General features: G+C 34.6%; 4 protein-coding genes across 4 annotated transcripts; 2 read left to right on the top strand and 2 right to left on the bottom strand.

Annotated features, from left to right (window-relative positions):
• Positions 1-3,009: 3,009 nt before the first annotated feature.
• Positions 3,010-4,213, top strand: TRIADDRAFT_24662 (uncharacterized protein; the record flags this gene model as incomplete). The annotated part of the gene is made up of 3 exons (XM_002111858.1): positions 3,010-3,195; positions 3,541-3,634; positions 3,903-4,213. 3 exons carry the CDS (start codon positions 3,010-3,012, stop codon positions 4,211-4,213), a joined length of 591 nt encoding a protein of 196 aa, XP_002111894.1.
• Positions 4,214-6,510: 2,297 nt separating this feature from the next.
• TRIADDRAFT_2382 (uncharacterized protein) lies at positions 6,511-7,629 on the bottom strand (the record flags this gene model as incomplete). Its single annotated transcript, XM_002111364.1, has 1 exon — positions 6,511-7,629. A coding segment is annotated over one exon (1,119 nt), but the record flags the coding sequence as incomplete, so codon positions are not given.
• Positions 7,630-11,550: 3,921 nt separating this feature from the next.
• Positions 11,551-12,942, bottom strand: TRIADDRAFT_23741 (uncharacterized protein; the record flags this gene model as incomplete). The annotated part of the gene is made up of 1 exon (XM_002111363.1): positions 11,551-12,942. The coding sequence occupies one exon, from the start codon at positions 12,940-12,942 to the stop codon at positions 11,551-11,553; it is 1,392 nt and encodes a 463-aa protein (XP_002111399.1).
• A 3,757-nt stretch (positions 12,943-16,699) lies between these two features.
• On the top strand, positions 16,700-19,928 carry TRIADDRAFT_24087 (uncharacterized protein; the record flags this gene model as incomplete). Its single annotated transcript, XM_002111857.1, has 10 exons — positions 16,700-16,743; positions 17,137-17,245; positions 17,672-17,889; positions 18,124-18,408; positions 18,597-18,877; positions 18,998-19,027; positions 19,146-19,258; positions 19,331-19,500; positions 19,653-19,745; positions 19,841-19,928. Coding segments are annotated over 10 exons (1,431 nt in total), but the record flags the coding sequence as incomplete, so codon positions are not given.
• Positions 19,929-26,622: the final 6,694 nt, after the last annotated feature.

Raw genomic sequence — 26,622 nt, 5'->3', positions numbered from 1 at the left:
ACTAAAGAAGTGAAAATGCGTAATTGCTTTCTTTGTATGTGTACTAAGCATAGTCTGAGATTGTTCAAGCTATATTGTAAGCCTATCGTTTTCGGGCGTTAATTTGATCACGTTCTACAGTAATACAGCTGGCACTAGTGTTATAGAAAGGTATTATGCTTTTGTAGAAGCATTTATCAATTATTTAAACATAGACTGTCATCGCAATCATGTTGAAATTAGTTATATATATATATAGATTGACCGTAGCATATATACTACTGTTACATACGTATGTACCGCTATACTATCATAGTATGTACCATACGCCATTGTGCTTCTTCGAAGCAAGTAGATAATATAAAGTTTAAATAAATGATTCTAAGATTTTAGTTACGTTTCTAGCTATGTTATTCTATGTTTGGTTAATGGAAAATTATGAATTTGTTATGTAAAATATTTAAGATGCGGTCGACATCGTATCATAGCCTAAACGTTCTCTACTACTTTCAAGCATACCAATGAGTGTCATTCATTTATTAGAAAACAATATACACGCAATAGTATTGATTAATTATAAAGCTTCCTTCAAGAAATGTTCTAAAAATATTGGCTTTTAAGACACATTTTTTATCGGCTAATTGTCTTACTTCAGTGATTACCTGTATATGGCACACCGGTAATTGACAGGATGTTATCGATTAGCGTTACCTACTGAAAAAGCAAGGTTATTAACAACTCCTTTCAATCGGCAGCGGCTAGTTAACATTACAGTAAACAAAATATTGACAATATTTTATAGGATTTTTGAAATTATTCATAATAATTTTAACTTATCGGAATGTCCTAGCTCTAACTCTATATTAATATTATTAATTAAATATAAAATGGCCATTTTAAAAAAAATATACTAATAACATGACTAGTGTGAAGCCATCATTTATTACTACATAATTATCAGATTTAAGCTATACTTTTATCATCAACTTATATTTTTAAGTAAAATAGAAAGTGCATAGTCTCAATTCATAGATATACAACGGAAAAGATAAAAACTAGGAAGAAGGTTCTATTGTTCAGCCCTACTAAATTGATTATATTATAGGAGCTCGTGTAGCAAACCTTTAGATAGATACTACACCCATACAGTATTAATACCCGGTTAGTTTATGCAAAGAAGAGGTAGATTACATTAACGCTGGTGGTATTGTATTATGGCAATTTCCATGTTGAGTTCAATTGACAATCGAAATATTTGTACGATATGTGGTTTGAAATTTAACCGTTTAAGTCTTTTAATACAGTAGTTTAATGGGAAAAGAAAGTAAACAAATCTTGGAGTTCAGGGAAGATAATTATGCATTTGTTTGGATTGCTTGATATCTAAAATTTTACCGTTAAAAGTCACCTAACAATTTACTAGAAAAAATAAATAAATACAGAAGCTCAGGGGAGATAATTGTATAGTTGTTTGGATTGCTTTGATGTCTTATTATTTGTTTATACTCCTATTCTATGAAGTACGTCGTGATATTAATGTTTTAACTGCATGAGTCTTACCTATAACTTTACATTCATTTATTATCGATAAGCCTGAGAACTAATTTTAGACTGTGTTATTTTCAGTATACAGATATAGTGAATATGGGCAGCAATTGATAGTCAGCCTAATATAATAAAGTTCCGATGTGCCTATTCTATTTATTCCCATAAACCACTGTTTCGTCTATAGAGGCTTTCCTGAGGTATCTTTCAACTACAGTATTATGGTGGATTTTACACTCGTGATACAACTCTAGCAGTTATGTATGCAGTCTATTAAATTCATATCAAGTACTCAGTAAAATACGTATACGAAGTAGAACGAGCAGAGCCTTAGCTAGTAGCTACGATCTCGTATAAAATGGGCACCATTTTTGGGGGTTTATTTATTTTTTAACTAAAGCTCTTTACATACAATATCGCAGCATTGTAACTATGTGCTCCTGTCGATATAATATATTAACAGTGTTCGGATTTGCATGAAGTCCTACTCTTATAATGTTATGCTGTCTTCTATACCAGGATTAAGCTCAGTGATTAAGTAAGAAATTCATAAAACGGCAGTTTTTTATTATTATCATAAGAATAAAAACGGATGCGCGAGGTAATCTTCCTCTATCAGGCTCCGGGAATAGAGAGAGCCTCAATTAAAATTGCTGTAGATCGTAGAAACTGAATGACTCTGTATAGACAAGATGTGTTTAGCTCTATGATTATGGAGTAATAATAACTTCAATGATAGGTAAAGATTCTAAACTATATCAGTCAATATGATATATTTCGCAATATGATATAGTTTAGGCAAAAATTGAATTCCGAGATGATTGTGGACATCAACAGTCGCTTCTTTCTTTTATAGACGAGCGGACAGACGACGGTACACACATCGCCCTAAAATTAGCCTATAAAAAGCTCAAATGACTACAGTACTAGGACTACAGTACTGTAAGTGCTATACTGTACAGTATGTACTGTACAGTACAGCACAATATAGAGAATCAGCTAGACAAAAATACGCTTTAGACTGTAGGATTGTTGCAGTTATGGTACTGTACATAGGTAACAGGGGAATACTGTATATTTCTTTCTTTTTGGCTGCAGTGTAATGTACCAGTATCACTTTTAGAGTCGTGTTTGGTACTGCAATATCGTCATCGGCTAGAGTTGTGGACAGCACTACGGTTAGACTTGAAGGTACATGTTGCATGCAATGTTGTCGTTGTAGCTTAGCGATACTAAATTTCAAATCAATTGCTTTGCAGCCTTCATGTTGGACAACCGATTTTGCTCTTGGTAGGCTAGTTAAGACCAGAAACATCCGAGAAACATCAGGAAATCGGTGACATTGTATTCGTAAGGTATGTAGCATGCGTGTGAAACTCTATACGTTGTGGTGCGGATTAACGACCATTGGTATACTTTTACTTACAGTTAATGATTCATTATTAGTATGTTTGTTGATTGTTGCAGAAGACCCAATGCTGCAACATGGCGTTTCGTGTCACGACGCGATTATTAGGGAAGAAAAGCGATTATAATAAGCTAATTGATAGGGTATTACGGGTTGATCATGCTGGTGAATTAGGTGCTGATAGAATCTACGCTGGCCAACTAGCTGTGCTAGGCAAAACTCCTGTTGGACCTGTCATCAAGAAAATGTGGGAACAAGAAAAGGTATGTATCGATGGTTAGGATCAACGAGAAATTAAAGCGTCTATACGCGTATATGTAGATTAAAAATTGTAGTGTATGTTATGGCTGATAGATGTAGATAGAAACTATTTATTAAGTATATGTGTGTCAGAGTGAAGCTGCTAAATACACGTAAAAGCGATTTCAGCAATTGTCTGTGGATTGAATCGATATACTGTACTGTATGCTACTATACATTGTACAATAGTCTCAATTTACTATCTAAGAATGGGCAGCAATGGTTACTTTTGCATAGATTGTAGGAGAAGCCTACGTACCTCCATAACTACAACGAATGCTATATTTATTTGTATTGTACTGTTACAGGAGCATCTACAAACATTTGAGAAATTAATTCCAGATCACCGTGCACGTCCTACAGCCTTGCTACCACTTTGGACAGTAGCTGGCTATGTTCTAGGTTAGTTAAGCGCAACGTTTACCACACACTATTTTGACGCATGATTGATCAAGCTACTACATCATACTGTATGTAGTGGTAGAACAAAATCTCTCACGATTAGTGTATGAGTAGTAAAGTTAGAATTGTACAGTATTAGTGCGTTGCTTTGCCTTGAAATCGTCAACGTTGACAAAATTTCGGTAATTCTCATATCCGAATTATTTTACTCTCATTAACATTTCCGACAATACCTATAAAATTTCTACAATTTGTTTGCTGTGATTAGGAGCTGGTACAGCTATGCTTGGCAAAGAGGCTGCAATGGCTTGTACGGTGGCTGTCGAAGAAGTGATAGGGGACCACTATAACAATCAACTTCGCCAACTTGTGGCACATGGTAATGCTGACGACAGCATTAGTAATAGTGATGAACATAAGGAACTTCTAAGCGTTATAAAGCGTTTTCGCGACGAAGAATTAGAGCATCTGGATACAGGTATGGAACATAATGCAACGGAAGCGCCATTATACGATGGTCTCAAACAAGTTATACAAGGTGGTTGTAGGATTGCAATCTGGTTATCAGAGAGGATCTAATATAAGAGTTGGAATGTGCATACTTTATTAATCTATTAAAAGCGGATGATGAATTGAACATAGCAATACTTGAAGAATCACTCGTTAATTTTACTTTATAATTATACTATATGTATACTTCCGTATTGTCATGCTGTTTTATTAAATCAATTGCTCTTAGTTGCTATGTGTATTCGATGATAATTTATTAACTGTTTTCATACCCATGCAGTTTTAATACTAGCGAAGCTTTAATCAAAAATAAGCTATGCTTAATGGAATACTGCTGTTAAAATAAGATGAAATTCATCAACAAATGGTAGTATCGAAAGGGTACTCTTCACTATTTCTAGTAAGAATGACGCTTGAAATAAAGTCAAGGATAGCATACCTTGGGAAAGCAGCAAACTAATTCATTGCAGATTAGACACATTTATATGATTAATAAAATGTAACAATTAGTGTAAGCAGATTTATATAAATGTGTGTTTCAGCGTAATACGTATGTGTCATTATCATGATCTTTACCGTTACGTAATTATAAATAACGTCTACTAGAACGATTTGCTTCATAATACGAAGGCTAATTCAGCATCGTTAATGTAACAATTCGAAATAAAAAGATTTTACAGTTGCAGACAAATCCGTTTTGTGCTCATGTGATGATTTACTATAACGTTAAATTATTTAAATTCTCTTAATTGTAGTCTCCTCTAAAGTTTCTCTTTCGCCGTTTCTTAAATATACAGTACTAGACGAACGTATACTCGTATTTCAATTGCAAATATGTACAGTACAGTAAGACATGGGAGTATTTAGCATCCTACAAGCTACTTTAACGGATTGATATTTTGATTAATTCATTTACGTGATATAGCCTTGCAGAAATGTTACATATAGACACGAATTGGCATCATAACTGGCTTACGATTGCCTGTTGTTATCTTAGATCCTTTGTCAGTAAACAACATTATTATTTGATATATCAATCCTTTATTATCATATAGTACGCAATTTTAATGATTCGCATATACACGACACGTTTGATAAAAAACAGGACTTATGCAAAGATCTTAAGATTTGAGATGCAAAATTGTGCATTTCTGCAAAATGATTTACTTCTTCCATAGATAGGTCTGGTCATAAGTAGTAAAGTCAGAATTAAAACATGAAAAGCATACGATACGTATTTCATCTGGTGCTGATAAGCATGAGTATTATCGGTCAATCACGTTATCGTATCATTTTGAATAGATTGTAAGGTATCTAATTGTGTTCAGCAGTTCAGTATCATAAGTTACAACCATACGCTATTAATGACATAAATTAAACAATAATATTCACAAAATATATCTATGCGCTATATACTGTATAGATGATTCCCAAAGTGCCACCATAGATACTATATAATTGTTGCAATGCATGATAGCATTGCAACGGATTATTAACAGAAATAGACACATTAGTAAGAAGTTCAACGCAATTGTTATGTTTAGCATAGCTGAATATGTATATATATATATATATGTGTACCAAACTTCACATCACTAACTACTTATAAAAGTCGATTTTATTGAATCAGATCTCTAAATCGTTAACAACAGTTAATCAAAAAGCTACACTTAATGTAGAACTAGTCAATATTATCAAGTGTGTCATAGATCACTTTTAAAACACAAGTATCCATCGATTTTGGTTGGCGAATAATTATATTGTAATTCATTATCTGATATAATGAATACTTACAGCGATCATGTACCGCGTGAACCTTATTAATGTATTCCTTTTAACAAGTTGTGCACAGATAGAAAAATTTCATTGATAGCGGAAATAGTAAACTGTTATATCTACACGAAACATTACAGTACAGTATTATACTTTCAACGAATGAAAATTGGTTGTAGTAATATTGTATACCGAATATGAATATGTCATAAGGTATAGAAACTACCATGAACAAGCAGGATTACGATAATGCATCGGCTTCTTTGGCAAAATACAAGTCTAACTCTGACAGGATTAATAATTGGTTATATCAAACTATATATTTTTTATAATGTTATTCACTTAATTAGAGGCAATAATGACAATTAATTGCTTGCAATTTTAACTATCTGTTCAGCCATTTTTATAACCGGACCTACTTTTTCATCGATCCACGCACTAGTGACCGACTTACTATAAACTTCATCGAATGATGATTCGGCATCTGCCTTTAATTGCATGACTCGTGTGTGCATATCTCTTGCTTTACTAACTTGTTCCTTTTTACTACCTTTTTGTGCCAATATTTTGATTTGAGTGTGCAAACCCTTGGCTTCGTTACGTAATAAATCTAAGCGACTAACAATGAGGAATACATCACTGCCAGGAAATCCACATTTTTGGACTTGATAAGTACCAGAGCTGTCATCATAAATTTTACCAGCACAACCCAAAGCATCTACAGATACAGTATGTATGACCTCAGGATTTACACTACCTCGATCCAAAGCTGTCAAGCACAAGGCTAATGATGGAAGACCTGCTGGTAGTAATTCACATAGTGGAGAAAAATGATCGAATCTTGACCAACCAGTTATAGCAATGCCAGGAATTTCCATACCATCTAAGTTGGATATAATTTTTAACCACTGTAACTGATTTTCAATATGCTTATTGAGTGGAACGATATCCGTATCTTTTCTCAATGCGCCTTTGAAAGCACTCGCTATCCACACTGATCCAAATACCTGCTTGTAGTTTTTCCACATCGTCTGAGGAAAGTATTTAGACAAGTTTTCTTCATAAGCCCAAACCATGGGGGTTGCTAAATTTTGTAGCGTCAACATTTGATCTACAGACCATGAGCGCAACATATCATCCCACATCAGAACAGTTAACTCAGGCCAAGATGATTTAATTTCTGTAAGTAGCGGCACCATATGTAATAAATACATGTCATGTTTTTTATAAGCTAATGCTTTACACTTGGTACATTTCATTAAGTCGTAGATTTCGTCACCACCAATGTGCAAATATTTGGTATTGGGATGCAAGGCAATGACCTGTTTTGCCATATCCAGCAATATTGGTAAGGAAGAATTTTGGCAAGGGCATAGCGCCTTCTTGGAAGTACTGAGAGCACGTAAATGTTTAAATTGTTGATGCTTTAACATAAATTCTAGATGGCCAAAAGTTTGGATTAAAGGAATTACAAGAAGTTTAAATTCTTCAGCAAGTTGGACAATTGCATTGACTTCGCTTTCCGTGTAAGCGTCAGTACGAGCTAAAACTTTTAAATTATCCTTATACGGAAACATATCTTCATACTCAATGAGTACTCCTGTAGCACCAAGCGAACGCAAGAAAGGAAAGAGCTTTTTATAATAGGTCATCTTAGGAGGAGCTCCTTTTAAATCTAAATGGATGACTCTATGTCCAGGAAATTTGCGTTCACTAGGCGGTGCATTAGCCGCTGCATTATTATCAGCAGGTGCTGGTTGTTGTTGTTGTTGCGCCTGTTGCTGCTGTTGATCTGCAGTTTCTTTTGAAGGATGTTTCAGTTTTACTATATTGGAATTGCCTTTTGTAGATGGTTTAACATAAGCCTCAGGCTTATTGGTTTTAGATTGAATACGTGCATTTATTTTGTTGGCATTAATGCTGTGGTTGACTTTGTTCCTCCTCAAGGGAGGCTGAGTCGCGAAAAGAATTAACCCAAAAAGGATAGCAACCAATAAAGCAATGGCCTTAATATTTAGCGCCCTTAAACGATATCTTACAGAACGAATCATTGTATCTAGGGATCTATTTTAGTTTTACAATTTGAATAAGTTAATACATAAACTACCACCAACTGCATAGACGACAAAACTAAATGTTGTAATTCCCAGTTGGCTCACGGATTTTCCATAAACCACCTCCTCAATGCTTTCTTCCAAATGTTGATACGTACAGTATCACGTGAACGCTATCGTATCATACAGTCCACTGTTGTAGTCATCCACCACCAGCCGTTTTCCACTATACTGTCTTCAAACTACCGTCGATGCCTACTTGAAAACACTGTCCTCTGGTAACAACGTCGACACTGACTAAGACTGTACAAAGCATTTATTGCTACAGTATGTGGTGTAGGTACTTCCAAGTACTCTACAATTAATAATCACCTGGCGCGGCGGCGTGAGAGGAATCCACTTGGCACTTTCACAGCAGCGTCCGAGGGCTATTTCGGCAGTCTATCTGGTATTAAAATAATAATTTCGAACCTTGTACTGGTATCAATCTCTTGTAGTATCGTCAATTATAATTTAGAACTTTACAAATTACTTGTCAGCACATCCAATGCCGTAGACCATGGAACTTCAAGGATGAGAGGAAATTGAATTTTTTCTCTCGCAGCATTTACACTTTTACAGTATATTGGACTGGACGTTGCAACTTTTAGTAGTCCTCTTTCCTGGGGAACGTACTGTCTGTCTGCTTTCCGGTTGTTCGTCCAGTTGAGTGCGAGGCCAATCCCAGTGTACCAGGGTAACTGTGCTACACCTTGTACTGTACAGTACTATCTGTCAGCACTCTTCATCCAGTACTGTACACTGTACACTGTACACAAGTCCGATGGAACTGGTGCTGCGTCCTAAACGTAAAATTTTTCCAGAATACAGCTGCGCAAGTCAAGAAATGGTAAACTTTGAGTGCAAAACACGAAGACTACAGTACGTACAGACAGACTACATTGTACGGTACAATAAGACTTGCTACCGGTACCAGACCAGTACAGCACTGTATCCACTTGTGACCGATAGTTTGTATTAGTAACTTTAAAGAAGATTACTCAATACTGCAATAAAAAGTAAGTAATAAAAATATCAAAAGCCAATTGTTCAAGATTGTACTGATCTGTCTTTGTGGAATTTGAGCCTAATTTAAATTTGCATTTCTTTCAAAAATTGAAAGATGATCTTTCAACCTCAAATACAGTACGGTTAGTCTAACCGGTCACGTCGTATTACCCTTTCTATTCAGTACAGTATTATGGCATCACTGGTTTCAACTTTTGAAATTGACGTTGCTGCGTTAATGACTTCACATTAATACTGAGGCCAATGAAAAATTGAGATACTGTATAACTAGCAATAAACTAGCTGAGGGTGCTGACTAGAAGCATCCAATATTGGTTCACAATGATCAATTTTTTCAAGTTTGAGTCACTATCCTGGCTCAATCACCGTACAATTATTTTATCATGATGCCGGCGTTAAAGTTTCATTTTTACTTATTATTGGTTAGCGTTGGTATTAGACCAACGTAAAGTTATCATGGCTTATCTTGGTAAGACAAGAATAGGTTAAAACTAGTTCTGATATCTTACGCTCTTAATGCTTATGTTTAACTGTCACACACCACTAGTGACAAAGTAGTCTACACACGCCAGTGCTTACGAAGAACGCCTCCTACTGACTTGAAGAGGCGAGATTCGCTATATCACCAAATAATTCAGTTCCAACGACCGAATACTAGAATATAATTATAGCGTTACTGATAGTGTAGACGAGGTAGTCAGAGATTTGACTACTGTTAATTACTCAAGAAATCTAGACAACCAAGATTATTGTATTGACAATTCAATAGCAATTGACAAATTAGTGGACCAACTAACCGACTAACTAACTAAAAAGTGGTCTTCAGGCACCAGCCTTTGATAGTCTCGTCAGAAACTCCTGGTGCGCATAAGTAAAACTATCCTTCAAAAGTATCTCTATGTGTTCGTATGTAAAACGCCAGCCTAGTTATCGGTGTCTGCCTGGCTCGAGCAATAAAGTTCAACCGTGCATCTACCGCACTGCGTTTTCTTATGAACCATTAATATTATACTTATGTTAGCATACCCCGTATATTATTTACAATCAATCACCGCTGGTCAATCAACATAATTGAGTTAATAAACCGCTACATTCTAGTTCACAATATAATATCAATCAATTTATTTCGTCAAATCAAGGGTATAATTGATTACATTTTAATTCAATTTAATTAATTGATAATAATTTATAGTATACAAGAATTATATTGTAATTCTTATCATGGACCTTGATAGAATACTAGAGGATTTAAAATTACTACAGGTAGACAGATATAGGGTCAATTGAACACATACTGTCAATAGACATGGTACACAAGGAATCAGATAAAATGCGCAACGACCAATCAAAATAACACACACATATAAATCACTCTAATATGTACTGTACTAGTGTAAAATAGTTCAAAGTTTTATTCAACAACCCACACTTACTTAACATTGTCCTTTGTAAACTTCTCTTCATGGTGGAATCATAATAATAAAAAACAAAGTGTATAGCTCATTGTAGTAACGACGAGCAGTCACATAACACTATACAATCTTAACCAAACTAGTCCCATAGTTACTGCGTATTAATAGGAATCCTTACAGACGTACAACATTAATTATGTTGTGTTAGCTAAATGACGATTTCCTATCTAAAGTTAGTCTATAAAAAAATGCTACAAATTCCAAAAGAATGCTGTAAAAGTACGAATCTATAATAAAGTAGAGGGAGATATCATATCAGTCATCTCAGTGATATAAGTACAGCATAAATAAGTATATGAGTAGTTATTTTACAGTGATATGCCTTTACAGATTCCGGAGTACATTTCAACAGGCAGATAATTAGGATCGAAAGTAAACTTGTAAGACCCGACATTGCAATTGCTATCGCATCGAACCGTATTCTATTATTTTTCGTTGATGCTATTTCTTCAATTATATTATTTTAATAATTCGTTGAAAATACATATATAAGAGCATGCACAAGGGCATACTTCCCTTTCCCTTTACATATGGATATCATTACGTTGATGATGATTTTTTCAAAGATAACAATGATTAACTACCTAATTCTACTTCTCTTGCTATACTAACATACTATAAGTATTGTATATGGTCATGATGTAATCAAATATAAAATAAAATTACTAGTGTAAACCAAAGGGCTAAAAATTCTAAAGTAGATTGTACTTTAGTAGTCGTATCTGGAGATTTTTTTTAAATTAAGTACTAAATAATATAAGAAATGCCAGAACATAAAATTATCCCACTATTTAACTAACTTGACAAAATTACACCACTATGAGAGAATCTTGAACCTTCAATAGGTATCATTGCAATGTAGATCTTAAAGTAACACAGGTGCTGATACCAGTCTTATAACGTAACAATTTTGTCGGTGCAATACTTACATTTATTTATTGACAACGTATAATGTATAGCACGTGATATGATATCCAGCAAGATAACTAAAGATAAATAAATAAATGTGCGTTTCCCGTCAATATACCACAGTTGAGGGTCAATTTGATGAATATTGCTGTAGAGAAATTAAGAGGTCTTTAGCTGCTTTTTTCTTCGATGCTACCCATTCATTCACCGTATTTGGATAATATATCTCATTTAAAGCCAAAGTTGCTTCTGGTATAAAAGCATTTATTCGCTGATCTAATTCTCGAATACTCTTCTTAGGTTCAGCCAGGATTGCTTTGTCTTTGTAAACATGGTAGCCCATCGGATCGTTAAAAAATCTTCGAAGTACCATGAGATCACTATAAATGACCTTCCATTTACTGATAATTGCAAATGTTTTACTTCCAGGAAAGTGACACTTCTCCTGGATATAGTCCTGAAAGCTAAAACTTAAAGAGATATTTTTCTGACATCGAAAAGCATTCGATACCTTCCGAACTAGTTGATTGTTAAGGTTTCCGAAATTTAAGATGCCAATGCATAATGCTAGCGATGGGATTCCGGCTGGAAGCAACTCACATAATGGTTGGTAATGATCGAAACGAGACCACCCAGTAACTGCTATACCTTCAAACTTGATCTTTTGATAGAATTTAATAATTTTCATCCAAGATAAATGGTTAGAAGTATGATAATCAATTGGAACAAGGTCATTGTCAGGTGCCAATGCTCCCTTAAAGGCACTTGCAATCCAAACAGTTTGAAACACTTTCTCGTAGTTTTCCCACATATTATCAGGAAAAGCATCATCCAGGTTGCGACGATATGCCCAAACCATTGGTACAAGTCCTTTCAATTTTTCCATTTCCGGTATTGTCCACGTTCTAATCATATCTTCCCAAAATAGCACATTTACATTTGGCCACTTTGATTTTATATATTTGTAAACAGCTATGACATGGCGGACATAAATCTCTTTCCTAGATAAATTGTGTTCCTTACACTTTGCGCATTTAGCAAGTTCGTATACCTCGTCACCTCCAACATGAAAGTATTTGGTGTGTGGATGTGACGTCATGACCTGATCAATAAGCTCCTTGAGCATTACAAGGGATTGATGGTTCGATGGACAAATTGCACGACGAGGTTTTGGAATTTCACTCAAGGAACTAAATTTGTCATGTTTTAATACAAATTCTAAATGGCCAAATGTTTGAACAAGAGGAATAAGTTCTAAATTCTTTTCCTCTGCCCAACGTTTAATAGTTTCTATTTCTTCATTAGTATAAGCTTCTTCACGCCTAATGACCTCCATGCTACCGGAATAAGGGAACATATCCTCGTATTCCATTAGGATACCGTCAACGCCTAGTGAGGCCATTATTGAAAAGAAAGGTTTATAGTAACTTAGCTTGGGGGGAGCGCCCTTTAAATCCAAGTGGACGATCTTTTTTCCTTTGAACTGATGTGGACCATCATGATCGTATATTTTAACGTCCATCTCGAGCTTATCAACGTTGTTAAGGTGGCCATTATTAAAAGCAATGATAACACTATCAGAAGCGTTGAGATAGGCGTATAACAAAGTCGTCAAGACCAGTAGGACAATGAATAATCCAAATTTTGCATTTGAAGCGTTCAACCTGATAAAGCGAAGCAGTTTCCATTTCAGTTCACGAAGCATAGCTTAGTTAACCCCTATTCAGCGCAGTCTATTATTGTACAAGTATGTTAATTTCTAGATTCGTATCACTTATTAAAACAATATGACTAGATTACATTCCAAGCTCAATGAAGAAGTAAACTCTTCTCCGGACACGGTATCTACCTACTATCTACTGTAGAAGTTAACAGACGTATTTACAACTCGATATCCGCATTATTCGGTTGGTATTTAGAAGAATCGATAACTACGTAGATCAGTACAGCAACCGTCCAACTAATCCAACTAACTTCTTATAATTTAGAGAAGCCGGCCAATACAATCAATGATGGTAGAGTAGAACGTTAATTAATAAATGTTCTTGGTTAGTTTGCACGCTTCCTCTGCTGGCATTCATTAGGGATGGAGCTTACTATACAGCCTCACTCTACTGACCCAAGTGTTAAGGTCTCTCACTCTTCAGACTTTAGGAAGGGAAAGTTATGGAAGTCGCTGGTACTCTATTGTTAGAGTAGTGTACAGTGTACAGTGCTTCAGAAGTTCTGAAGCTACAGTACGATTGGCTGTACTGTACTGTACTGTACTGTACAGTGCAGTACAAACACGTGGCACAGTACAGTACATAATGTACTGTAGCAGAACTGAACACAACTATTGAAATCTGAAACGGACGAAGAGCTGTCACTTATTAGTTAATTGAGACGAAAAGCCATTCAACAATCAACAATAGGATTCTAAAATAAGGGTCTCTACTGTACACAGTACTGTACCACGTGTTGTGTACAGTACAGTACTGCAGAGTCAATACCGTACTAACAACCGTATTGAAGGTTCGTACTACTCTCAATTAGCTTGGAGAAAAGAAATTGAAACAGTACAGTACAGTAGTTGAAGTTATAGTAAAACTAACTACAGTACATTGCGTTATAAGTGTGAGCTGCGCATGTACAGTATTAGCTCCTATTCTTATAAGTTATGACATTATTGTATTGAAAAGCGGCGGCTTACATACTGTACAGCGTACACTGTACAGTACATGCGCCGTTCACACTTACAGTACTGTACTGTACACTACAGTAATTAAGTTCGTGTAACAGTAGATTCATTAGTGCACGCATTTACTACAGCACCATAGACTACGTACAAAATACTTTCCGAGAAGTACAGTGTATCATCGGAGATATCCTTCTAACGGGGGTGTACAGCATTTAGTGGTTCGTGACTGTACTGTACTGTACTCATCATTTTCAGATGTGTGTCCTGTCATCCGTTTTCCGTACAGAGGTACACTGGTACAGTAATGTAGCTGACAAGTCACCATGATGGAGGTAATAGTAATTTAGTGTACAGTTCAAAACTGAAGCACGGGATGTACGATTATATATCAGCTTTGAACGTAAGCTAAATTACAGTACTATTATTACCTTCATCAAAGTGGCTTGCCTCCAACGATGAAAAACGGATGGCTGGACACCCATCTGAAAATAATAAACTTTACTTACAGTTAGTAGTTACTAGTTAGTACCATTATCATGGACATACTGTACAGTACAGTACATAGTGTACAGTGTACAGTACAAGCTCTTACGAGACGTAAATACTGTACTGTACACATAACCGGCCATCAGCTTGATTTCAGCTGATCCCTACTAAAAGATCACTTAGTTATTTACATAGGAGCAACCTTGCATCGAATAACCTCTGTCCTCACCTCCACTAGGGTAAACATCACCGGACTTTGAAGAATTCACTACCAATCTGCTCCAAAAAACGAGACTGATACTGGACAGTGTAAAGTACAGTACTGCAACAGTAGAGTTTGTACAAAGAATGAAAAAAAGTTTTTTTCGAACTTCTCACTCGCTCTTATTGTTTACACTATTGGCAAGACAATATACTGTACAGTCAGAATCAGCCCTGCCGAGCAAGACTGTACCGTGTACAGCCATACTGAGTGATAGGCAATTTTCACTTGCACCATCGCTTTAATTAATCAATTTTCTCCAAACGACAACACAATCAACAACAAGCTGCTTGCAAAGTGCTGTGTCATTCCATTGACGAAGTAGGAAATATTCTTTGATCGATTTGCTACATTTACTGTAATGAATAAAATAAGATAATTGTTGCACTGATAACTTCTGTAAAATTGAAATTGCTGTAGATTAACGTTCGATCGCATCACCATGAGCAAGGCAGATTCTCCGATACCTTTAGAAGATCCTACTGTGCTAAAGAAACAGAGTGAAGATCAATGTTATTGCGTTTTGGTTTTAGGAGCATCGGTAGGTAGCGATAGCTAGCTGATATTGTGCTTGCATAAGAATTCAAAATCTGTGTAGGCACTATTGCACATGATGCTTATACCATTTATCGTTGTACTGAATTATTTTACTCTTCGACTACGCCATGCATCACGTCGCAGTATTGGCATCCAGCCCTGTTAGTGCATAATTAATTAATTAATTGAATTGTTAATAATGATTATAAGTAAAGACAGGTATATAGCGATCGAAGCTCGGTCGAGTATGCCTAATTCCTAATTTATTTTGATGCAGCAGTAAAGTATATGGAAAACAAATTATAAGTTCTCCATAGACTTCAATCATTTTTATTGTGCTCAAAAAGTCTTGCTGTACGTACAGTACAGTAGCGCAGATGTACTCGTGGCGTAATGGACGTAGAAAAGATACGATGTTGATGTAGCTGACAGTTGCCTTCATAATTGCAGCTAAAATGGAAGCTTTTCCTTTAGTTCTGTATAGGTAGTTCTGTAGCAAGTCATACTCAGCGATCGAATATATCGATATGATCCGTATAGCGAATGCATGCAGATAGTCATCTCTCATATTAGGAGACTTGAACTCTGAAGATTTCTACCAAATCTTATATTCGTATGTCAAGTACCGAGCTCAAAAGTAACCGAACGTTTTAAGCAAAATTCATAGTCAGCTATTTAAATTCAGTTAACTGCTGTATTAACTTTCACACTTTTCGTAGCGGCGCAGCTATCGCTGTATTGTATTTACTGTCAATCTGCAATCGCGATTTGCAATATTGTTAATTCTCGACAGTCAAATGGAATGCTGTATAAACTCTGAAGTTTTAGCATTATACACTACAATAGTTGCATACATGAGCGGCTTTGATGGGTTTAAATGCTATCATGAGTTTTTCTTTATTAATTGTGAATGAAATTTTGCTGTTTATGTTGTATCTATATTTCAATTAATGTTCCGGTTTTATCTGCAAAGGTTACGTATTTCGATCGAGATTAAGGGTATTATATATATATGTTATATTACAAGTTATAGCACCTGTAGCGTAGATATTGATGGTTTGAGGTTGATCCTCGGCATGATGCCTATTTGTTTTGACATCGTAATGTAGCTTACTAACAGTGCATCCAGCACGAGATTCTAAAAACAGTAACTAATCAGTTATATACGATTGCACAATATCTATATGGATACAAACGTAAATGCGTGCCTCTATTCACAAAAGGACAGATGCGTATTTACTTGGTACAAAGTTATAACTATTGTTCTCGCTTACTCATTACATTCTAATAATTGCTGCTCGTATAATCGATTTATCAAAGGGTGATCTTGCAAAGAAGAAAATTTATCCAACGCTATGGTAAGACTTCTACGATACCACTTGCTTGATCATCCTATTGACTGGGACATATAATTTTTCATTTGTTTTTCCGTTATCTCTTACGAATTTAATTGTAGTAAACTAATAATTAATTATCAGTCCTTTTTCCCTCATACACTACAAGTATATTATTATACGTAAGCTGATAAATACAATTCTTGTATAACTCAGTAGTACTGTATTTACGCGTACATATATACTTCTTACTGCGGACCATTCAAAAATTGGTCTAGTAGTCCACCCTATTACCGGCTCTTAACGGTTTGCTGTGTAAATATCATATTAGGCGTAGCCAGTGCAGTAGCGTTATAACTTTTTGCTAACGATTGATGCTAAAATACACTGTATTCAATATCGCAATTGCTACCATAGGTTGCTTTACCGTGATGCTTTAGTACCAGAAAATACTTGGTTTGTTGGTTATGCTAGGTCCCATTTGAGTATGACTGAATTGCGCTCCCGCATTCAGCCATTTTTAAAGGTTAGTCTTCTAACTTGTGTTCTGTCTTAAATGTATACTGTATCTGTTTTATTTTTATACTGTACTTAACTTCAGTTTATTACATTGCTACTCATAACTCTCATGTGCTGAGAATACTTGTAGAATATAATCTGCCAGTATATAGCATGATATTTAAGACGAAAAGTTTTATATTATAATTATCAGCAACGTTACTGTATACTTTTATGTTCATCGAGTAGGATTGTGAAGCTGTAAACTTATAAAGCTTAATGTAATTATAATATTACAGATTTTACTAGGTTATGTAGTATGTACTGTAGATTTAGCATAAGTAGCCCATTTGTAGTTATATAAACAATAAAATAAATAATAACTGTGAAAAGTCAGTTCATGAAACAATAAGAATTTCTAGATAGTATCTCATGTAGGTATACTAATACTCAGGTCCGCAAGGGAGAGGAAGAGCGAGTTGAAAAATTCTTCGAGCGCTGCTCTTATGTAGCAGGCTCTTATACCGATAGAAGCTACTTCAGTAACCTCAACGATCATGTCAAGAAAATTGAAACGAATAAAAAAGGAAATAGAATATTTTACTTAGCCCTACCTCCATCCGTATTTCAAGACGTTACATCAAACGTTAGACATACTTGCATGTCTGGGAGGTATTTTCTATTCACCATTAACTACATTTTCGAAAAGAGTCAATTACTCTACGTTATTTGCGCAAAAATTGTGCGTGTACGGACAACATTAATATAGAGATATATCCTCAACTTGTAGTAGAACGAGAATATTACTGCACGATTGCATGGTTTTTGAACGCAAGGAATTTGACAATAAAATAAAATTTATTCCAGCCATCATACAAATATTTTTATTAATTTATTGTCAATTAGCGGATATAATCGCATTATTGTGGAAAAACCTTTTGGAAAGGATCTCCAATCCTCGAATGAGTTGTCAAATCATCTTTCTGGCCTCTTTAGAGAAGAAGAACTGTATCGTATTGATCATTATCTTGGGAAGGAAATGGTTCAAAATATTTTGATGCTGCGATTTGGCAACCGAATTTATGGACCAATTTGGAATCGTGATAGTGTTTCAAGTGTTATGATCACATTTAAAGAGCCGTTTGGTACACAAGGAAGAGGCGGATATTTCGATGAATTCGGCATAATAAGGTGCTATTTCAATTTTCATGCTTCGATTTTCTATATTATACTATTTACACTATGTAATAATATGCGCGTATAATTAATTAATATGTCGAAAATCAATTATGCCATTGCGCATATAATTGTAACAATACGCAATATGTGTTGTATTTCTAATTCGTAAAATCCTTAATATTTGTTATGAATCAATCTAGAGATGTTATGCAGAATCACTTATTGCAAATCCTTTGCCTAGTTGCAATGGAAAAACCTTGCTCCATAAATTCTAATGATTTAAGAGATGAAAAAGTTAAGGTGTTAAAAAATATGCAAGCAATTAAGTTAGAAAATACTATCCTTGGCCAATACGTTGGTGATCCAGAAGGAACTGGCGATGCTAAGAACGGCTACTTAGATGATCCCACAGTACCGCCAGGCTCTAACACACCTACTTATGCCATGTCTATATGCTATGTCAAAAATGAAAGATGGGATGGTAACTTACATGATATCATTATCGTATAGCGTTACCGATATTTAATCATTAGTTATGTGTTGCACGAAATATTGAAAAAGGGTGTAGGCTAATCAATTTCTTTTCTTTCTAAATCAATAGGCGTCCCGTTTATCATGAAATGTGGTAAAGGTTAGTTAAATAATATTACAGATTCTGCTGATAATAATCGTTGTATTTCTAATTTAAGGAGATTCTTACTTTATAAAAGCGTGGATAATAATGCAGTATTACGCTGTTTTGATTATAGCTTTGAACGAGAGGAAAGCAGAAGTAAGAATACAATTCCGTGACGTACCTGGTGATATATTTAACGGTGCCTGCCAGCGTAACGAACTGGTCATCCGTGTTCAACCTAATGAAGTAAGTTAATCAATTAAGGAAGGTGATTTAGGTTAAAGCATCGAATTATCCTGACCTTAATATTACTTACAGGCTATTTACATGAAGATGATGTTGAAAAGCCCAGGAATGATATTTAGGCCTATGGAATCTGAGCTTGATTTAACGTACAAGTCCAGATACAAAGATGCCTATGTGCCTGATGCTTATGAACGTCTTTTGTTGGATGTCTTTGCTGGTACTCAAGGAAATTTTGTAAGAAGGTAAAACAACACTTTTACGCTATTTATTGATTATTTTATTTGGCTATCGATTCATAAAATTGTCCAACTGCAAATAATATCAGGAACGACGACAGAATATAGTCAGATTAGCAGAGCTAAAATTTTTCTTAATTCTGCTTATATGTATATAGCGACGAGCTAGCTGAAGCTTGGAGAATATTTACTCCTATCTTACACCAAATTGAACAGGGAAATCCCGAGTTACATAAATATAGATATGGCAGGTTTGTGTAGTTGTAATAGCAACGGCGTTGTACTTTTAATAAAAAGGATAAATGATGATAAGTTAATACTTGAACATTTAATTACGATTTTTTAGTCGTGGACCGGAAGCCTCAGATAAGATGGCATCGGACAGCGGCTATATCTATTCCGGTACTTATCAATGGGAGCCACATCAGAACTAAATACTCATTTTACTCGACCTGGACTATTCGAGTATTTAGTAGTATTGTTGGTCTATTGGCGCTATTGTGCTTAGTGATTTACTTAAATAAGTGATTATATTAGCGTTATAGAATCTTATGGGCGATATAGCGATGTCCATTGATAGGCGTATGGTACTGGTAGTAACCATTTCATAGCTTAGCAATAAATTTGACTTAGAATTTGCAGCACTTGATTCTGGTTTCTATTCTTGTAATCTTATAATGGCACTGATTGTATTAAATGAATATGACTTAGCAGCGATCTCTTTATCAAATTGTGTAATCATTTTCCTCACTTATTAGATGAATATTAGCTACATTATATAATCGTATGCATGATAGATTGTAGAACGATAGCGATTATGTCGATAGTGTAGAATAAAATTTTATTCTGTGTTTTTTTGACACCCTAAGCGAAAGCAGTCAGTGTTACTATGTCTTCAAATAATATGATTTCCATATTTTGTGCTAACATCTAGCTCGAGGGTATACGTACCGTTGTAACGGGATCCCTATTCCCATTAATATCTAAAATTTATTCTCTTTAAATTTGATTGCATGCTATTCATTTATTCCGACGTTAGCTAACTGCAATCGTTAGAAAATAGACTTTTTTACAGTATTGTACAGTACTGCAAAAATTTCCTTTTACTAGCTTTTTTCGTAGAGAGAGATGCAATTATCGTATAGTAGACCTTCCTACTGTAATGCAAGAAGTTTCCATTTTATTCGCTTTTCCCCAAGAGAAATAGAATTATCGTACAATTGGACTTCTTTAGTGTAATGGAAGAAATTGTTCATTTTATCAGGCTATAGAGAAATGCAATCATTGTAAGATAATGTAAGAAATTTGGATTGGTTTTAATAGCTCGTAGTAAAACGAAATTCAATCGTTATGCAATAAACTTTCCATCAGTAAATGCAGTCAATTTCGATTTTACCAGCTTGGAATATCAATCAATGTCATTATCATACTCTATAGCATCTCATAGACCTCTAACAATCCCAGAATCTTCTGAGATTTTAGAAGTCCATGAACAAGACTGCGACAGTAATGGAAGAGTTTCGATTGCAGCAGTTTTAATCGACCTGCTGGAAAAATGTCAGAAATGGGAATTTCAATTTGGACAATTTTTAGTATGGAGAAAAAGGTGCAATACTGTACACTGTATAATCGAATGTATGCAAATTAGCACTTTATAACTGTATCATACAGCCAGTCTACTAGACGACCTAGTCTAGGGGAGGCCGGAATCGGCTGTTCATACAAGCTATCCTTTTGTCGCTGGTATTCATACTAACATTATTTGAAGTGTCTACTGTATTGTCCACTATACTCGATCGCATACTGGGTAAAAAGGATTCTACTGTACTTACTATTAGTCCATAACAGTCAAGTCCATAGCACTACCGCGGCGATCTCTTCTAAGACAGCATAGAAAAAAAATAATTCAGATCCATATTCTAAGTGTTACAGCAGATCAGAGCACTTAGCAATTTATAGAGTACTGGAAAAACTTTAGGGTAAGTGGATGATAGCCAATTTCATACCATGTTTGCCATCCTTTGGGTGTAATTATTTGAGAACTCAATCTAAACAGACTGCATGGTACAGCCATCATGACGTCATGATGGAATAGAGAAATTTCTCTTGGCCAACAAGGACAACAAAGTCATCGAATTTCATTCAGGAATTAATCGATTCTTGCTATTAATTTCGTCTACTTGCTAGCTGTAATATCTTGAGTAGCTATTCTGTCGTAATCGATAACATAGTCATAGCTATCTACAGTAATTTATTGTTTAAATTCGCTGAAAATTAATTCTAATTAGAAAGACGACCACCAATCATGACAGTGGAGTAGAGTAGAGTGGAGTACTATAGAGTTATGTGCGGTTTAATTAACTTTCCATTCTTTTCTAATATTTTTAATGGATTATAATCAATCTACTTGCAGAGCTACCGATATCCAATGTTGAGTGTTAAACAAGCAATACGTAGAAGAAAGAAGAAAGGAGACGATCACGAAACTTTAATTGATCCTATCAACCAAAGCGATAGTCATCACGACAAGCGCAACAGTAATACTAGCAATAGCAGCCGTAACGACGATGATTTTCAAGCAGATTTTGTAACTGAAGAAATGGAACAGTTTGAAGATCAAAGCGATAATGAAAGCATCAATTCTAACCATCAAGACCAGCAGCAACATCATCACGCTGCTAATAGAAATGCAGGAATAGCCGATGTAACGGAAGATAGCCATTCCACAGGGAAAACTGAAACGATCTGGGATGATCAAGAGAAAGATATTTACGAAAGTCAATTATTGCAGCTGCAGGAGCAGTTGGTTTCGGCAATGATTGAAAATCAAGCGCTAGGTATGATAATAATACTTTTTGTAGATGCGATCGATAGATCGCTTATATAAATTGTACAGTAGCGCTAAAATTAAAAGTTAATCGATTACTTATTAAATTTCTAAAGGCTGTCTTGACATTCAACTTGACGATCTAAACATTGCAGTATATTCCTGATATTTCTCCGCGATATTATTCCATTTTACTTTCGAGTAATGTAGATCATACATTGCCATTCTTGCTTATTGCTTTTAACATTAATCAGAAAATAGGACATATTTAGCATCCTGTACTTGTACGTATTGGTTGTCTAGCGGCATATTGATAGCATACTTATATAGTATTATAGTGCATGCAGGAAACTTGGGCTTCTTACATGTAGTACAATAATAATATATGGAGTGAACTTCTATGTTGTTTTTGATGAAAAATATTACTTTATGATGTTTACTTTCGCTGATTATATTATAGATATGAGAACAATGTCTGACATAAGCCCGATATAATATAATTATATCGTTATAAGATTCCCTTATAGATAATATATTATTATCTATTATGAGAATGTACCCAAAAAATATCCTATCTATATTAGCCTACAAATATCTTATTCAATGAAGTATTCACAGTGCATGATGAAATCGTAGATTCTTGATAAAATATTTAGCAGTATGGCATGCTGAATTGTATCAAATTGTAGTATTTAAAATAAGCATTATGAAAGCTTTCTAAATAACATTATTATTATTGCAATCTGACCACTTTTATGATGGATTACAGCTAGCCAACTTGAAGGCTTTAAAAATACCGATACCTCAACACTACATCAACAACTCCAAGTTCTGCAGGCAAAAAATGCCGAACTGGAAAGGTTGATGAAACAAAGTAAAGATGAAAAAGAAGCTATCAGGTAGAGGTTATAATATGAATGGCCTATAGTGCCTATAGGGTAAAAGAGAGAAATCATGCTTCAATAGTTCATACCTGTTAAGCAAATAATTTAGCAATAATTTATCAACTTTTTACTAATCGGATGGCATCTAATTATTTTATAAATATTTCAATTAATTACCATGATATTAGTAATTAATAATTACTTGTCATAAATCAATGATTACCAATAGTATAGTGTCGATAGTGTCTTATTCGAATTACAAATGCATATACAGTAACTTCCATAAATGTTTTAATGTGATAGTGATACATCAGTGTAATGCATTAGTTCATCCTTAAATTATATAGGCTATGGTTTAATTCTATTAATGACAGTCAATTTTATTCTATCCTTCTCGCATGAATATATTCACTTTCATGTAAAATTATTATATGAACGGTACCAGTTATGAAAGAGAGATTCATTCAGTCCCAAGTAGTAGCTTTAACAGATCCGATGCAACGTTAGAAGTACCAGGTAAGTTGTACTGTATACTTTTTGTTTCTATCGCAATATAGTAGTCATAACAAATAATGCGAACGAAAGGCATCTTATTTCTCTTCTCGTATTTAACTAGCAGGAAGCCAGGTTACACCTTTCGAAAAAGCAAGAGAAGTAGTAATAAATTTCGTAAGTTAAATTTTATACTCTTTCCATTTTGTAGTAGTATTAACAGGATAGCGTCGCAATCGGGTTTTACTGTATTCACTATGAGTTAATGATGTCTCATTACGTTTCAATATTCCAGCAAATAATACTTATCCCAAAGTTGCGAATAATATTATTAATAGACGTTGTAATGTATATATACATGAAATAAAGTATAACTTATGGCATAAAATATTGCTGTTGCTTTCAGTTTTATGATTTTATTGCGGACTTCTTGGAAGATGTTGAAGAAGAAGCTGAAATCAACCCCGATGGGCAACAATTATCAGTGAAAAGGTAATTTTCTGAGAGAAGTTTAATATCAACTGAATTTAAAATGTGTACTGTATCATTACGTTAACTCCTTCTCAATTTTTTGCTCATATAGGTTAAAGGAAAATATGAGACGATGCGGTTAGTAGTTCGTTAACAGCAGAATGTTGAATTCTTTCGTATGATTTACCTTGAATACGGTGTAGTTTACTGTAACAAAAAGCTGCATTTAAATAGTGATCTTACGCATTATAAATGGTTTAAATCTAAATTTGTAACGTTACTACTTGTTTATGGTTGACTTATTCAGCTCGAGCATATCGTCCTTTTTCCAATTGTATACATTCTATTCAAGATATCGTCTTATGGCGAAATCCACCATTGTCGATATTGATATTTCTAGTAAGGATTATTATATTGAATTTACATAAATAATTCACATCACTGTAGCTATATTTATTTTTAATTATGAGCTTTATAGATATTCTATTTATTTGTGTTAAATAACATTTATAGAAAGCTACTACATTGTGATCAAAATGTCCTTTTATTAATATTTCTACGTCAATGCTTAATAGCTACAAATGATGTCGTAAAATACTAGCGCATCGTTGTTCTGTTCTTTGTAATTGAGTATCCAATTTGCATAACAGTTAGAGCCACGTCGACTTAGAAATCATTACATTTCTAATTTTTAACCTAGTAATATCTTATTTGAGTTAAATATTTAATTGGCTATTTTTCAGGTTTATATGTATTGCATTTGGCATGGACAATTACTTACATTTATTTTGGGCCTGTTCATACTGCAGTTGACAATAAATTATCTTCACAACAAGTACGTGAGTCCATTAACTTTTCAATAAAACTTTACTTCGACTTGACCTTTAGCATTATGAATACTACTGTTAAAGCTAGCTTACATTTTCTTTATCAAGTGACTTTCAAACTGGTTTGCGTTTCTTTCCATTTTACAACGGTCCAAAGACGGATGTATGACGAAACCTAAAGGATTTTAGCTGTAATGTCTTGGTATTCTACCAAATAAGATGACAATCTATGTATTTTATGATTTACAAACGAGTAGGAAAAGACGGTGACAAGAGGGCTCTCGGATAAGTTTCAGATTGTTTTGCAGATCGCTAGGAAAGTTCAGGTTTGTTTATCTTTTGTGATAAAAGTTTTATTATACGTAATGAAAATAAGATATAAATCCTCCGTTGTTCTCAAATGCGACTATGTACTCTTGTAGAATTTCTTAGGATCTGCAGCAAATATAATGGAGAAAATTACAAAGTAAGATAGTTTGACAGATGTAAATATTTCCTTACATATCAATTTTGTCAGAGCTAGATGATGACAGTTATCTTAAAACTGATAGTTTCATGCTGTGGAAAGAACCGGATGGGACAAAATACTTATTGAAGATGCTTTGCTTAATGTTTGCTGGATCTATTCTCCTTTCGTCTCATACATTCTACTTAATCATCGGTCCGATTTATGTGTTCTATCTGATCAGTCTAGTACGCATATTTTCCTGTAAAATAATATCGTGCTATTGGTTTACAATATAGGTGTTGTGGCTGGACTGAAATTATTCATAACAACTCCTGTCTACCACAACTTTCCAAAAGTAATGACAACATGAATTTCTATCAGACTTCTGCGACCATAGTCATCATTACATAGCATGTTTTATTTCCTTTTTAGGTGAGACATCGATATGATACAATTTTCCGAATATGGAATTCGTTGCCCACCAATGCTGAGATTGAGGAAAGAGATAGAGCTGCCCTAATTGCTCGTCGTGAGCGAAAAAAACAGGTATGTGTGCTCACGCCTAGCTGCTGCCAGTTGTTAAATGGAACCTTTTTCATCCCATATTTACTTTACTTACTCTAGGGTAACATCGAGCATAATTCTACTGATGAAAATCAAATATCCCTTATCTATTCGCTATTTTCACTCCCGGCTAGTGAAAAATTAATAGAAGGTAGGTCCTTTATAAGAATTGCAATCAGCTATCCATCGCTATTGTTCTATAATTTGTTTTGTTGATATAACTCTATCGCTACAGGCTGGGAATCTGGATGGAGATGTGTCTTTGTTAGCAAAGAAAGAAGTATACCGAGTTATAAAAACGGTCGATTGTATTTAACTGATAAGTACGCGTATGAAAAATTTATTGGATTAATAATATACTGAATATTGATGAGTATACTTTCACCAACTGATTACTATTTTAATTGTAACGTCAATGTTCTATTTTAATTTCTAGCTATATTTGCTACCAAAGAGTTAGCGTATCGGGAATGCGCAATGTAAAAAATGATCACTTTAAAATTGCTCTTTCATGTATTACGAATGTGAAAAAGGTAAAATTTCGTGATTCTTGGAGGACACGACAGTATGCTTATTCTTACTTTCTGTTATCTGATAATCGTGGAAAAAAACATT

This window comes from Trichoplax adhaerens, genomic scaffold (genome assembly GCF_000150275.1).
Source record: "Trichoplax adhaerens TRIADscaffold_4 genomic scaffold, whole genome shotgun sequence".
Lineage (NCBI taxonomy): Eukaryota > Metazoa > Placozoa > Uniplacotomia > Trichoplacea > Trichoplacidae > Trichoplax > Trichoplax adhaerens.
The sequence above is the reverse complement of the archived record's forward strand: the minus strand, read 5'-3'. Positions and strand labels throughout refer to the sequence as shown.